Source organism: Peromyscus maniculatus, chromosome 5 (genome assembly GCF_049852395.1).
Source record: "Peromyscus maniculatus bairdii isolate BWxNUB_F1_BW_parent chromosome 5, HU_Pman_BW_mat_3.1, whole genome shotgun sequence".
NCBI lineage: Eukaryota > Metazoa > Chordata > Mammalia > Rodentia > Cricetidae > Peromyscus > Peromyscus maniculatus.
The window spans coordinates 56,144,952-56,160,070 of record NC_134856.1 but is presented as its reverse complement, the minus strand read 5'-3'; the positions used below and the strand labels follow the sequence as shown (position 1 = coordinate 56,160,070).

General features: G+C 54.8%; 1 protein-coding gene across 5 annotated transcripts in view; it reads left to right on the top strand.

Moving 5' to 3' along the window:
* Cbfa2t3 (CBFA2/RUNX1 partner transcriptional co-repressor 3) overlaps window positions 1-14,772 on the top strand; it is a 73,299-nt gene extending 58,527 nt beyond the window's left edge. For all 5 annotated transcript variants that reach the window (XM_076572241.1, XM_076572240.1, XM_016005924.3 and 2 more), the window contains 8 exons: window positions 138-227; window positions 5,208-5,389; window positions 5,980-6,209; window positions 8,411-8,496; window positions 9,552-9,750; window positions 10,267-10,335; window positions 11,083-11,273; window positions 12,984-14,772. In XM_076572241.1, coding sequence (XP_076428356.1) covers window positions 138-227; window positions 5,208-5,389; window positions 5,980-6,209; window positions 8,411-8,496; window positions 9,552-9,750; window positions 10,267-10,335; window positions 11,083-11,273; window positions 12,984-13,253 — 1,317 coding nt within the window. In that variant the 3' untranslated portion in view covers window positions 13,254-14,772. The remainder of the gene's footprint in view (window positions 1-137; window positions 228-5,207; window positions 5,390-5,979; window positions 6,210-8,410; window positions 8,497-9,551; window positions 9,751-10,266; window positions 10,336-11,082; window positions 11,274-12,983) is intronic.
* Window positions 14,773-15,119: the final 347 nt, after the last annotated feature.

Here is a 15,119-nt window from a genome sequence, read left to right as displayed (position 1 = left end):
TCATGACGCCCACCACGCCATTATGCTCCGCTCATCCCTCAGGCCAGACCCAGAGCCTCCTCCTTCCCAGGGTGGGGGTGGGGCAGCTGGTTCAGACAGTGCGTGGGCACCTTTCAATGGGGCGGTCTCTCCTGCAGAACTCAACTCTGACGATCGAAGAATTTCATTCCAAGCTCCAAGAAGCCACCAACTTCCCATTGCGGCCATTCGTCATCCCCTTTCTGAAGGTAACCAAATCCTTCCTGGCTGGGGCCTCTCTGAGAGGCCGCAGTCCTCAGTTCCCCTCCCTCTCAAGTGTCATTCTCAGCGGCCCAGGGAAATGGTGCTGACCACCAGATCGGACTAGTTAGGGCTGTAAACTAGTTGCTAGACCTCATGAGTCAGAATGCACAAAACCCAGTGTATTCCTATCCCTCAGCAGATTTTTGAGTTGCCCACTCCAAGCCAGGGGCTGTGCAGAGGCTCAGAGGATCACATGAACAGGCAGGCAAAGTACCCTAAAGCAATAACCTTGTGGGAAGAGAGTGCTGACGACCAGGTGTAGAACTGGGAAATGGGTACAGTGAGGAAATATTCCCAGATCTCCCAAGGATGAGTATTTCATGGTGACTGAGACGGGGAGAAGGCTTGGACAGCCCCCTCCAAGAAACAGGGCTGGTCTATACAAAGGCCCTGGGGAAGGAGGAAAAGCAACTGTCCATATGGCTGGGACAGAGTGCAGGGACAGGTGTGCAGAGGGCAGTGACCGGGTGATGGACAGGCAGGCGTGTGACGGCACAGCAGGGGGATGGGGCAGTCAGATGGAAGACGCTGTGCTAAACACCGACCCAGGCTTGGGACTGGGGCCACACGAATGGGTGGTGACACCGCACTGGGTCCCTTTGGCAGAGGAACCAGAGCCCCCTAGCAAGGCAGATTCCTCACCCCAGCCTGAACCCTCAGATGAGAAGCTACATTTGTTTGGGGGTGGGGTGGGTTGCTTTTTGTTTGTTTGGGTTTGGGGGTCTTGTTGTTTCAGTGCTGGCGTTGAACACAGTCTTATACATGCAAGTGTTCTACTGCTGGGCTACAGCTCTAGTCCTTTCTAATTTTGAGGCAGGGTCTCACTAAGTTACCCAGGCTAGCCTTGAACTCTTTATCCTCCTGTCTCAGCATCCAGTAGTTGGGATTGCAGGTGTGCACTACCAGGCTTAGTAAGGTGCCAGATTTTTTTTTTCAAGACAGGGTTTCTCCGTGTAGTTTTGGTGCCTGTCCTGGATCTCACTCTGTAGACCAAGCTGGCCTCGAACTCACAGAAATGCACCACAGAAATCCACCTGGCTCTGCTTTCCAAGTGCTGGGATTAAAAGTGTGTGCCACCGCCGCCCGGCGAGACCTGGATTTTAAAATCTGGTCATCTATACACACACACACACACACACACACACACACACACACACACACACACACGCACTGGGAAAGAGCCAGGTCGCCCGGCGAGACCTGGATTTTAAAATCTGGTCATCTATACACACACACACACACACACACACACACACACACACACACACACACACACACACACACACACGCACGCACTGGGAAAGAGCCAGGTCCTCATCATGCAGGGCCTGTAACCTGTGACTCACTGCAGCCCTTCACTCTGAGAGGAGTGAGGAGGGCATGCTTCCAAATGTGTTTGGCCATGTGATCTTTCCACTTAGACCTCTCAGGGAGATGCTAGCATGCCCACACCGTAGGGCCCACACCTCCACTTATAGCTAGGATCCCAGGCCATGCTCCCTGCATATCTGTGCTCTTCTCTGTTGTTGTTGTTGTTGTTGTTGTTGTTGTTGTTGTTTGAGACGGGGTTTCTCTGTGTAGCCCTGGCTACCCTAAAACTCACTCTATAGACCAGGCTGGCCTTGAACTCACAGAGATCCACCTGCCTCTGCCTCCCGAGTGCTGGGATTAAAGGCGGGCACCACCATTGCCCGGCCGTCTGTGCTCTTTAGTCAAAGTTCAAGGTCAGACCATACAAGCAGTAAGCTCCAAGGTATGAGCCCCCACCAAGCTCCCTAGCAGTCACTGGGCTGGCCCCACTGCCCTGCACTCAGCCCCTGTAGCTGGAGCCCCCATTCTCTCAGGGCAGCTACATCAGTAAGGTTTTTAACTGCCTAATTTAGACCAAGAACGGGTTATAAGATCTCTGCCTAGATGCCCTCTTGAACCCCTGGAGGGGGACACAGAGGCCCTGACACTGTCAAGTTAGTAAGCAGGGAAACGGAAGCCCTCACTTTTCCGGCTGGTGCAGACCCAAGCCTGGATTTGAGCTTGGGTCTCTATAGTTCAAAGTCCCCACAGAATGCACAGTATGTGTCCTGCCAGCCTCGTTGCTCTGGCACCTCCCAGGGGGACCCCACATGACACCCCACATCCACTCCCCTCCTCCCTCCCACCCACACCTCGCTGGGCTCACACTGGAGCTAGTGACAACAGGGCGGCCACGCGCGCCAGCACGTGGGCCCACCTGGCAGTCATTTGCAGTGCGTTGGAGGCCCTCCTGCTCCTCACCCTCCACATACTGCTGACTCTGCCACCGCCTGTCTTTGGGATGCCGTGCGCCTGCTTATTTTGTCAGAGCCAATGTTTGCAGCAGATGCTTGGTAGCATTGGCCACCCTGTTTATGCCTGAAATACCCCAGCTTCCACTGCCCGTAGTCTCTAGCCTCAGAACCCTTCCTACCTAACCTAGTGTGGCATCACCCAAAGCAAGTGCTGGGTGGAACACCCTGTCCAGAACTGCTTTGTCAGGGGACCCTCTCCATTTTCCTTTCTCTCTGCCCGCCCCCTAGCTCACCCAGGACCTCTGTGTCTCGTTGTTAGGAACATCGGTGGTACATCTGTCTTCTCCATGATACAGAGCTCCTGGGGGGGAGGGGCAGTAAGAGCCAAAGAGAAAACCTAAAAATACGAGGTTGCCGCCAAGTCTTTCTAACCTTGTTGGCAAGACAAGAGCACTGGCCCCCTCTGCCCAGTCCAAGGGCATAACTACTTTGCTGGCACAGCATGGTAGGAGCCCAGCCCCAGTGGTCTAGAAACAAGGCAGCCTGAGGAAGAGCTCAGGCAGATCCAGGTGCCTCACTGCCCGCACTGAATGGGTCCCCTCTTGGTGGTCAGAGAAGCAGCGTAGCACTTTCCTGAACAGTCATGGACCTTCTGGCGTCTGCAGTGCTTCTCATGGCCACCTCTGGGGATGCCATTCTGAAGGTGTGGCGGGGCAGAACTTGGCTCCCACTGCAGGGCCCTCTTGGGTCCTTTCCTAGGCAAGACAAAACTGCCTGCCACACAGGTGATCGGAAGAACTGAGTTAGTTCACGTGGGGCTCACTGGAGCCTGCCGCGCCAGGGCTGCCAGAGCTCCAGCTTACAGGTGAGGCAGGAGGCAGCTGTGTGACTTCCCAAGGTCACACATCTCCTCAGTAGGCCAGCCGGGGTGAGTGGTCCGCCAAGTCTTCGATTGGCCGGCCTGTGGTGGGAGGGCTCTGCAGAACCAAGCGAAGCATAAAAAAGACTCATGGCTTAGCCGTCACCATGGTGGCTGTATGTGTACTGTGTATCCTCTGCCAGAGGCCCATTGAGGAGAAAGGTGGTTTAGATTTTCTGGACATCAAAAATCTCTATGCCAAGTGAAGTCGGGGCCCAGGGTGCCCTTGTGACCAGCTTGGTCTGTCCTCTGAATGATGCCTGGGACTTTTGAAGAAAAATGGGGACTTGTTCTTTCTGGGTGAGCAGTGGTCCTGTGCCCCTAGCCAAGGACTGCTGTGTATCTGGATGGTACAGCTAGACTACCTGATACCTAGGGTCTCCTCCGCTCTGTCCTGCTCCCGCCTTCATGTAGCTGGACAGTGGGGCTTTTCAGAAGCTGCCCCACCCGAGACTCCAAGTCCCAGCTGGCCCCAGCTGGCCAGGACCCCAGATGTTTCCCCACCCTAACAGCAACCAGATGGTGCTCATGCCCAGCCCCCGCCCCGTCATGCTGGCCAAGGAGAGGACAGGGTGGGTGGGGGACTGGTGAGGGAGGAGACGCTGGGCTACTGAGACCTCCCAGGACCTCATCCCAGCGCATGCTTCTGACGTGGTCGGCAGATGGTGAGCTGGCCCCCGTTCAGCTATCCAAACAGAAAAACAGGCTTGGCAGCGTCACAGCGCAACAAAAATGCATCGGCTGCCTGATGGGTCGGGTGGATGCGCCAGCAGGGGCTGAGGAGGCAGAGGCTGGAGAAGGCTGCCCTGGCAGCTTTGAAACGCATGGGAAAGTTGTAGATTGTGTTTATTTACAAATACTTAGAACTGCTGGCTCTCCCAAGAGCCTGCCACTGGGCCCCTCTCCAGCATGCTCAGGGCCAGCCTGCCACCCTTACCCACAGCAGCTCTGGAAAGGCTGACCACCAGCAGTTCCTGGAGACCCTGGCCCAGCCCTAGGGTGAAGCTCATAGGTTTAGAGATGGAGGCTGTGAGCTCTGGTGGCCTCATCTGCTAATGTAGACTCGAGCTGTGATGTCATGACTGAGGCTGGAGTTCACGTAGGTCACATTCCCCATGTGCTCAGAGCTGCGTGGCTACAGAAAGCACACACTGATGTCTGAGGTCCTGCTGTAAGCTTTGTTCTGGGCTGAGGCTGGAGAGTGGGAGGACAGGGGAAAGAGAGGAGATAGTTCTGTGGGGATCCTGGCCAGTGCATTTTGGGGGCCAGTGCAGGGGCTCGGCATCAGTGTCAGGTGCTCTTGGCAGCACCTCTGTTTACCACCACCCCGTGTGCGTGTGTGTGCGTGCGTGTGCGTGCGTGCGTGCGTGCGTGCGTGCGTGCGTGCGTGCGTGCGTGCGTGCGTGTGTGTGTGTGTGTGTGTGTGTGTGTGTGTGACCTTGCTTCCCTTTTCTGTGCAAAGGACGATATGGTGCCTGCTTAGCCAGGATACAGGTAGGGAATATTGGCTGCAGACTCTGGGAGGAAGCATGGTGATGTAGAAAGTCCATACATGGCTCTGTGTCCAGCAGGGCACAGGCCTGTCGCTTCCCACAGTGCTGCAGAAAGGAAAGGAACCTGAGGGACCCTGAGTCCTGAGTCACACAGAGGCAGCCCTGGGCTGTCTACTGGTCTCAACAGGTTGTGTGGCTTGCATACCAGCTGACAGGGAACTGTGCCTCAAGCCCCTGCCCTGCCCACAGGCCAATCTCCCACTGCTGCAGCGGGAGCTCCTGCACTGTGCCCGCCTGGCCAAGCAGACGCCTGCCCAGTACCTGGCCCAGCATGAACAACTCCTGCTGGACGCCAGTGCCACCTCCCCTGTCGACTCTTCCGAGCTCCTTCTGGAAGTCAATGAGAACGGCAAGAGGAGGACACCTGACAGGTAACAGCCTCTCACAGATCCCAGGACAGGGAGGTGACCCAAGGCGGCCTCTCCCTGCCCATCTGCCTCTGCCACAGCTCTGCCAGACAGCTGGTCCAGTCTGCTGTCTACAGCAGGACCGATCAAGAGCTGCTAATACTGCCAGCTGGTGGGCTGGTGACATTGGGTTCTGCAGCATACGCTGCCCTATTGAGCGACGGACCTGGGGTCTCTGGGATCCCGGGAAGACAGCAGCTCAGGAAGGGGTCTCTCCCACCAGAACTCATTTGTCTTTGTGCTGTTTGAAGACCCTCAGTGACCTGGAGACTAGAGCCCTTGGTGGCTGGGCTGGACTGGACCCCTTGACTGGCCACAGAGGTACTGGTCCTACCACTGTATCACAGTAGGGACCACACCTGGCCATGGGACCCTGGATGTCGCCCTCCCTCCATTCTCTACCAGGAGTCCCAGAGGAGGTCAGAGTGGGGGACCAGAACCCAGGGGGGCACTCCTCTGAGTTTCTGCCTCCACCCTGCCTCTCCTCACCTCTATTATTACCCTCTGTCCAAGACTGGGGCTGCTATCCATTGGCCACCTGTTTTCTTGGTCAGGACCAAAGAGAATGGGTCAGACCGGGACCCTCTGCACCCCGACCACCTCAGTAAGCGGTCCTGCACCCTGAGCCCAGCCCAACGCTGCAGTCCCAGCAATGGGCTGCCCCACCCTACACCACCCCCGCCCCCACACTATCGCCTCGAGGACATGGCCATGGCCCACCACTTCCGGGACTCCTACCGACATCCTGATCCCCGAGAGCTGCGGGAGCGCCATCGGCCCCTCGGTAAGTGGTGTGAGAGCCATCGACCCCTTGAGGTATGGACACAGAGAGTGAGTGAGTGAAGCCATGGGTTGGCGAGCCTGCATGTGCTTGTATTGGAGAGAGTTGACATGCATTTTTTAGGGTTCAGTCAGCAGTTGCTTGTACCTATGCTCTGGTGGAAGGTACTGCAGCTGTAATCACTACCTCATCCGTCCAGTAAAGAAACAGGGGTAAGGAGTCAGTAGCCGCCACCCCAGTGCCCAGGTAGCCGACTTACCCCTTCAGAGCCAAGTTGCCCCTTCTCACACACAGAATAGCCCTAGGGCAGAGGACCCTGTCCGAGGAAGCAGCCTTTACCACCCTCCTGGGCTGGGCAGCCTACAGCCAGAGTAGCTGAAGGCAAGGCTACCAGCAGGGCTGCCTGGCTGTCCTTGAATCCAGAAGTGGGCCATATGACCTCTCTGCCTCAGTTTCTTCCTCTGTCAGAACAGTTGTGTGAGGACATGAACATTGCTAGAGCACCTGGCACACGGTGTCCTCCAAAGCCCAGTTGCTGATGACAGGGACAGCAGCTGACACAGAGCACACGCACGCTGGCATTTCTCAGCCTGTACCCACACACCTCCAAGGTGTGGCTGAGGCTCCAAGAACACGAGTGGGACAGCCATGGGTGGTCACAGCAACACCTGCCTGGCAACGCCCTGCTAGACCCCAGTGTGTTGGAAAGGAATGCTCGAGATGACCATCCAGGGTCATGCAGGATACCTATAGGATCCCAGACCAGGGTCAGCAGAGGCCTCTCCCTACCCCCCACACACTGTGGAAGCTTCCAGGGCCTGGACCTAGGCAGCAGGTGACAGTGTCTGGCTCACCACAGCCGGGTCAGGCAGGTGCTAATTCCCACTCGCTTTTGCTAATGCAAAAATAAACGCCAGCTGTCGCGCAGATCTCAGCCTCTATTTTAGTTGGGGCGTTGGCACAGGCCCCTTGTGGGCAGCCAGAGAGAGTGCTGGATGACGGCTGTGGCCACTCCCTGCCCTTCTGCAGCTCGAGGAAGGCATTTCAGGTTAGGGCACTAAGAGGTCCTTAGGCACCGATGGCAGCTTTAAAGAGAGGCTTTGCCCCCAGGAAGCCTGGGTTGGCACCAGCTCACCTGCACAGCATCAGTTACCACACTGGAAGTATTTGACACCGCAGGAAAACCAAGAGAGGACCATCATGTCCCTCATGTCCAGTGGCATCCCACACCCTGCCCCACCCCATTTGGCCATCCCCGAGGTCAGGGATCCAGGCTGCCCTTACACCATACACTGCCTCCCCCACTTGCTGCCTGGTAACTATGGACAGACATGATCCTCACCAGCCTCAGTATGTGCATCTGTTACATGGGAAAGACAGACCTTCGCTCCAAGGTCAGGGCAGAAAGAAGGGCACAGTGCTTAGCACCAAGCCCTGCTTGGGGACACCTCCTCAAGCTTACCAGGTCAGCTTGGGATCTTCTTACTTCTCACTATGTTCAGAACTAGGCAGGGTCAGGAAACTGAGGCAGGGAGTGGCAAGATAAGGGCCCCAGGGTCCCGTGTGCAATGATCCATCCTGGCTTGCTACTTTGTCTGACCCTGCGGCCAGTAGATCTGATCCCAAGACCACACTCAGGACTGGTAAACACCCAGGCCAGAGTTCAGCCTGGGGACACAGAGGTAAACACAACACACCATCTTTCTCCATGGAGCTGACAGTCTGGGGGTAGAGAATAAACAGGGAAGTCTCATACCTAGAGACCAGAGACACATGGCCTGAAGAATTCCAAAGACTCTGCAGCTGTAGAGGGGCCCTGTGGCCTGGACTTTGAGGAATGCATAGGAGTACAGATATTTGAGAGGAAGTCGTAAACACACATAAGTTGGGCAGCTGCACAGAGGCCCTGAGGTTTCTGGACCGTGATAAGACAGACCCTTAAAGTGGATCTGGAGCTGCCTATCAGAAATGGGCAGAGAAAAGGCAAGAGGAGCTGGATTGGAAGGCTAGTAGGGAGGGAACGAATGGCCAAGGCAGAACCAGGGATGACGAGTGTTTTACCCCCTGAGTAGGAATGGTACTTAGGAAGTAGGCGGCACCTAGGAGTGGGGGCAGGACCTGAGATCCAAGTCAGGGCTTAGTTATGGCAAGGGTGGGGTTTGGCACCCGCAGGGGGGCCTAAATGTGCATTGCCCTTTCTGCAGCCATGCCTGGGTCTCGACAAGAAGAAGTGATTGACCACAGGCTCACAGAACGTGAGTGGGCAGAAGAGTGGAAACATCTCAACAGTGTGAGTGCCCAGGTGGAGTTTGGGCCTCGGTGATTCCCAGAAAGTCTGCAGGACTCTAGAGCCTAAGGCTGGGGGTGGGGAGCAACACTGAGTTTGGGCTGCTCTGGGCTCAGCATCTCCTGGCAGGACCTATCTGAGTGCCTACTGTCTGCCTGTCCCTTTATGTAAACATCACTGTCTATTGTTGACCTATCAGGATGCTGTGAGAGAACAGAGACAAGGATGCTGAACCATGCAGACAGGCCCTTCTTCCTCTACTCTTTCCTGCTCAGAGACTTTTTTTCTGGTTTTTCTAGACAGGGTTTCTCTGTAGCTTTGCATTCTTTTTTTTTTTTTTTTTTTTTTTGGTTTTTTGAGACAGGGTTTCTCTGTGTAGCTTTGCGCCTTTCCTGGAGCTCACTTGGTAGCCCAGGCTGGCCTCGAACTCACAGAGATCCGCCTGGCTCTGCCTCCCAAGTGCTGGGATTAAAGGCATGTGCCACCAACGCCCGGCCTTTTCTCTGTAGCTTTGGAGCCTGTCCTGGATCCTATCCTGTAGAGCAGGCTGGCCTCAAACTCACAGAGATCCACCTGGCTCTGCCTCCCGAGTGCTGAGATTAAAGGTGTGTGCCACCACTGCCTGGCACTTAGACACTTGCAGAGTAGAGCCCCAGTGGTGTAGGCTATCTTGGTGGTAGGTGCCTGAGCCTCTGGTCAGGCCAAGTGAACTGTGTCTTGATGTTCCTAGGAGCTCCAGTCCTCTGACCACCATGCACTCTGAAGTGTGGGCCCCTTACCTGCTTCTTTCTTGGGGATGTTCCCAAGGCAGATTGCTCTCAGAGTTTCAAAGGAAAGACCCTAAGCCTGTACCCTGCATCCAAAGAAGTTCCCATTCAAGTTGGGTGCCCATAGGCACTGGGAACCATTTCACTGTTTGTGGGGAGCCAAGGTAGATTTCTGTGCCCTGCCTTCAGGGATGATGAGCTGGCTCCCTGACCACCCCCTCCATGTTGGATGGCCACATCTGGCCACAACCCCGGTTCCAACGTACTGAAGGCCCTGCCACCCACCTGCAGCTCCTGAACTGCATCATGGATATGGTGGAGAAAACACGGCGATCCCTCACTGTTCTGCGACGGTGCCAGGAGGCTGACCGTGAAGAACTCAACCACTGGATCCGGTGCTACAGCGACTCCGAGGAAGGAAAGAAGGGCCCCACCCCCACCTCTGCCCGGCCCCTCAACAGCTGCAGTGGCCCTGAGGGGTCTCAGCTAGGTGTGTACCAAGGAAGAACACGGAAGACCTGTAGTGAGGGGTTGCTAGCCCTGCACAGCCTCTGTAGGATGCCACTAATTCCCCAGAAAGCTAGCCAATAGTCAGGCCTTACTTAAACAGACAGTGTCACTTGGAAAAGGGGGCCTTTTTCACTTGCAGAAATATGCACCTGGTCTTCTAGGAAGCGTGGACCTCCCAGGATCTAGTAGGTACAGGCCAAGCTTAGGAGGTAGCACTTAGAGGCTTCTATTTACCCATCCACCACAGTGGTGACCACAGAAACTAGGGGAGGCCTAGGACATGCCCAGCTCCCTGCCTGAATCCATGTCCACTGGCTATAGAGCATGCCACCCCAATCCCCCTGACCGCCCTGGCGGCATTGTGAAGCCCTGTTTCCCAGGAAAAAGTATTCCTTGCCTTCAAGCCCTGGCCGGAGGGGAAGGGAAGCCAGTGTGGATGAAGGCAGCTGATGCCCCCAGCTTGTGTATGACACTGTGCCCCACCCCTTTGTTTCAGATGCCCACCGGGACTTCATGCCCAGGACCCTCTCTGGCTATATGCCTGAGGAGATCTGGAGGAAGGCTGGTGAGTAGGGCTATGGGGACAGACCCTGGGGACAACCGTAAGAAGTGTCTGCAACTCAGAAGGACTCCATCCATGTGCAGCAAGTTTGTGGATTTACACATTGGGCCACACAGGAGTGTGCACAAAATGCACAAACATACACACACACACACACACACACACACACACACACACACACACACAGAGAGAGAGAGAGAGAGAGCATGAGAATGAGAATATGAATCAATTACAGCCAGAGTTCACATAGTCCCTTCTGGCTCCCTTGGATAGGCCTAAGCAAAGCCAAGGAGCAGACCTGTTGTTCTCAAGGCAGGTCCTTCACAGCAGTCGCTTGCCTGAAGTCTGTTAGAACAGAATCCTGGACACCCCCCAGAACCTGCTGGATCATACTGTGGGGCGGGGACTAGACCTCACCCCCTGAAGATGCACACCAGAGTGAGGACCATGACACTTGCAGGTGGAGGTTGAGCTTTAGAAAGTTTACCCACAGCTCTATTCCTCTTGACCAGGGTTGCACACATGTGCCCAGGACTTACATATTCATCCACATGTGGGATATTTTGATCATACTCTGACACTCCTGAGACTGCCAATAAAGTTTACCTTGAGTCAGAGGGCAGAGCTAGCTACTAGCTGACCAAAATTAGCCATAGAGGTTTTGGAGGACCCAGGACATATAAAGAGACACAGAGGGGCCTGGGTGATGACTGGCCAGTGTGACCACCAGCCCACCTCTGTGCTTTACAGAAGAAGCCGTGAATGAGGTGAAGCGCCAGGCGATGTCAGAGCTACAGAAAGCTGTGTCTGATGCAGAGCGCAAAGCCCATGAACTCATCACCACAGAGCGTGCCAAGATGGAGCGAGCCCTGGCTGAGGCCAAGCGGCAGGCCTCAGAGGATGCCCTGACTGTCATCAACCAGCAAGAGGACTCCAGCGAGGTAGGGCCACTGGCCACCTCTACACTCCACTGCTGCCTCCAGGTGCACTGTATTCCGAGGGTTGACCAAACCTGGGTTAGAACACCACACCTGTGCAACCTCTCGGCCAATGAGCTCTCTGCTCTCGGGGTCACGACTGTCACTGGTGGCATAAGCAACCATTCAGTCTGTTCAGCACTGCTTGTCAGTAAATACAGAGACCCATGAGGACTGGTAAGGTGTCTCTCAGGCCTTCCCAACCTGCAAGTGGCAGGAATTGAAGGTCCAGAGAGTAATGTCTTGTCTGGGGGGGCTGGCACGTGTTAGGGCCCATATTCCATCAAAGCCTGTCAATATCGAACCCTCTGTTCTTTAATTTGTGAAAGCAAGAGGTCTAAGGAGACTTTTCAGGACCCTGGGGCCTCCCTCAGCTTCTGGCAGCTCAAGAAACAGGAAGGAGAAAGCCATGAGACCTATGACCTTGTGTGCCTGGGTGTCTGGGCACTGTGCCCCACCCAGCAGGGTGGGTACAGGAGGACTTTCTGAAGACTGTTTGCTCTGCTCCAAGAGTTTGGTTGGCAGGACATCGGGAAGAAAGGAAAAGTCCTTCTAGGAAAGTCATTCATGGGCTGCCCCTTAGGAAGGGCCAGGTCTCCAACACTGGAGGGACAAAGCCAGGAGGCTCCTGGGGCTTGCTGGGCCACCATCTTAGCCTAACTGGTCAGCTCTAAGTCAGTGGTTCTCAACCTTCCCAATGCTGAGACCCTTTAATACAGTTCCCCTTGTTGTGGGGACCCCCGACCATGAAATGATTTTCGTTGTTACTTCATAACTGCAATTTTGCTACTGTTACGAATCATAATGTAAATATCTGTGCTTTCCAATGGTTTTAAGCAACCCCTGTGAAAGGGTCATTCAGCCCCCAAAGGAGTCAAGACCCACAGGTTGAGAACCACTGCTCTTAGCCAATGAGAGACCCTATCTTAAAATAATGCGGACAGTATTCAGGAATAATACCAGATATTGTCCTCAGGCCTCCACACGCACACATATACATATGTGCCCACACACTCATGTGTTCATGCACATATGCACATGCACACAGGATCTCAGAGCTGTCATGAGACGGGCAAAGAGCCAACTGGAGTGTTGGGTATTTGGAGGTGGGGATAGTTTGGGAAGTACGTCACTAGATGGGACATCCGAGCAGACCTGAGGAAGGGGAGCCATCAAGTACCAGAGCCATCCTGATGAAGAGTCCAGCAAGGCCCTCCTGGGCGGAGCAGCCTAAACTGGAGAACAGCAGGCAGGGGTGAGGCCAGAGACTTTAGGAGCCAAATAGAGACAAGAAGTAGGCTTTGAGTCCTGAAGCAGGGGCAGCCTCCCAGTCCCACAGCCCAGCCACCTTACAGGGATCTCCAGCCATCCCTGAGGGAAACACAGTCAGAAAAGGGAATCCTGGTCAGTGAGCACCTCTCCTCCCAAAAGAGCTCAGTGAGTGCTCGACAGCTCAGTTGCCTCTAGGGGCTCTAGAGTTCTTTCTTCTTCCTGGGTGAAACCCTAACTGGGTTTTAGCAGCTGGGCGTGGATGCACAGCTCTCTCCTGCAACTCTCTCTGTCTCTCTATCTCTCTCTCCCTCCCCCTCTCTGCTTTTCAGCAGTGGGCAGGCTGTCTGGGCATGTGCATTCTGTCCCATTCTGACCATCTCCTTTGCCCTCCTCCACATCCAGAGCTGCTGGAACTGCGGGCGCAAGGCCAGTGAGACTTGTAGCGGTTGTAATGCAGCACGCTACTGCGGGTCCTTCTGTCAGCACAAGGACTGGGAGAAGCATCATCATGTTTGCGGCCAGAGTCTGCAGGGCCCCGCAGCGGCAGTGGCTGACCCACTGCCTGGACAGCCTGACGCCACTGCCAGCCCCAGTGAAGCCGGCTCAGCAGGGCCCTCTCGCCCCTGCTCTCCGGGCCCACCCGGCCCCCTGGACGCCGCCGTGCCCCGCTGACCTCCAGACCTGACGCCCAGCCCATGGACGCCATGCCCTGCCAACCTCCTGGCCCCACCTTGGCCCACCAGATGCCTGGAGCTGGCCAGGTGGAGTCACTGCTGCTACTGCTTCTCTCCAAAAGAAAACACAGATCCAACGACACTGCATCCGTGCAGCCTCAGCTACCTGACAAGGTCTTGCCAGGACCTCCTACAGCCTCTCTTCACAAGCATCCTCAGAAACCACTTCAGAGCTGCAGACGGTGGCGCCCGCGCTGCGCCGCGGAGTATGGCCGGCGCTGCCGCTGTCTGCCCCCATGTCTGTCTCTCTGTTCCTGTCCCTCTCTCTGTGTCTGCCTCTGTGGTTCTTGATGTCCTGGTCTCCCTCTGTTTCCCTTACCCCGACTCTCCCTGTGTCTCTGATCCTCTCTGTCTTTGTAAAGTCCACATGCTTTCTCTGGAATCAGAGAAACCTAATCGGTGGCTTTTCTTTTCAGTGAAGAACTTTTGGAGATTTTGTTTTGTTGGCAAACAAGCTACTTAGAAATGGACAAAGAACTGTGGGGTTCTCCCCACTCCTTATTAGAAAGGGAAGAAACTGTGATTTTCTATCGAGTTGCTGCCTCACCCAGCCAACCCCAGGGGGATCGGCGCACACAGCAGAGATGGTGAGAACAATTTCGATTTCCAACTCAAGAAGCATTTTTTGGTTTCAGGTTTTATTTCTTTTCTTTAATGTCAAACTCTTTGGCTTTAAGTGAAAAAAAAAATCCAAAAAAGTTTTTTTTTTAAGCAAAGGAAACATACCTGTAAACTACCTTGCCAGCTAGCCAGCCAAGGATGCCAGACACACCTCGCTCCAAAGGAAATCCAAAAAGCAAACTCAAGAAATCAAAATCCAAAATTTATTTTTATCACTGCCAAAGTATTTTTTCATGGTCTTTCCATTCCTGGGTTTGTTTGGATGTTGGTCTTTTATTTTGGTTTTGATTTTATTGGGGGGGGTGTTTGGTCACTGGGATTTGGTGGGTTGAGCCAAGAAGAAGCCTTTTGTTCCTTTTTGACTAGTGGGCAGCATCCTTGCTGCACAAAGGAGTCAGCGTCAAGGCCACGTGACCCTCAACACCATATCCAGAAGCCCCAGTCAACATGAGCCTGAGCGTTGTGTGCCCTAGGGCCATGTCCGTGTGTCCCTATATGCAAGGGAGACACCTCCATCTGTCCTCACACCTTCTGTGACTTCTCATAACTCATTTTCCACTTGTGAAAAAAAAAAGTGCTAAAGTGTTCTTCCCAGAGAGAGCACAATTCCTAAATGAAACTGTGACAATCTTTTGGGTTGATTCTTGACTGCTTTTGAAAGCATAAGGTGACAGCGAATCACGCTTTCTCGGTTTTTCCTCCTCTACCTCTCTGCGCTCCCATTCCCACCCCAGCTCCATCTCAGCCCTGCCACCCCATCCCCGGTGTCTTGCTGTGGCTACCGTCATTTCTTTCAAACTTTTACAGAAAAAAAAAAAAAAAGGAAAAAAAACAAACCCCACATAAAAGCCAGCAGCCACCCTCACCTCACCTGGAAGACTCACGCCCAGCTGTGCATAGCTCTCTGTGTTGCATCCCCAGTGTTCGTCTCCAGCCCCGAGAGTGACGGTGATGCTCGCCGCCCACCTGCACTCCAGCCCTTGCCCACCCTGCCCTCTGCCCGCTCGACTCCCTCAAGGACTCAAGGAGGAAATGAAGGAAGGAGGCTCATGCCTGTACCAAACAGAAAGACAGCAGACACAGTCCGGGTCTGCACCTATGTGTGTGGCTGCAGTAAGCTGCAGGCCTAGCGTGCAATATGGGGGAACTGCTCCTGAACCCGGGGCCCCGGGGGCCCTGCCCA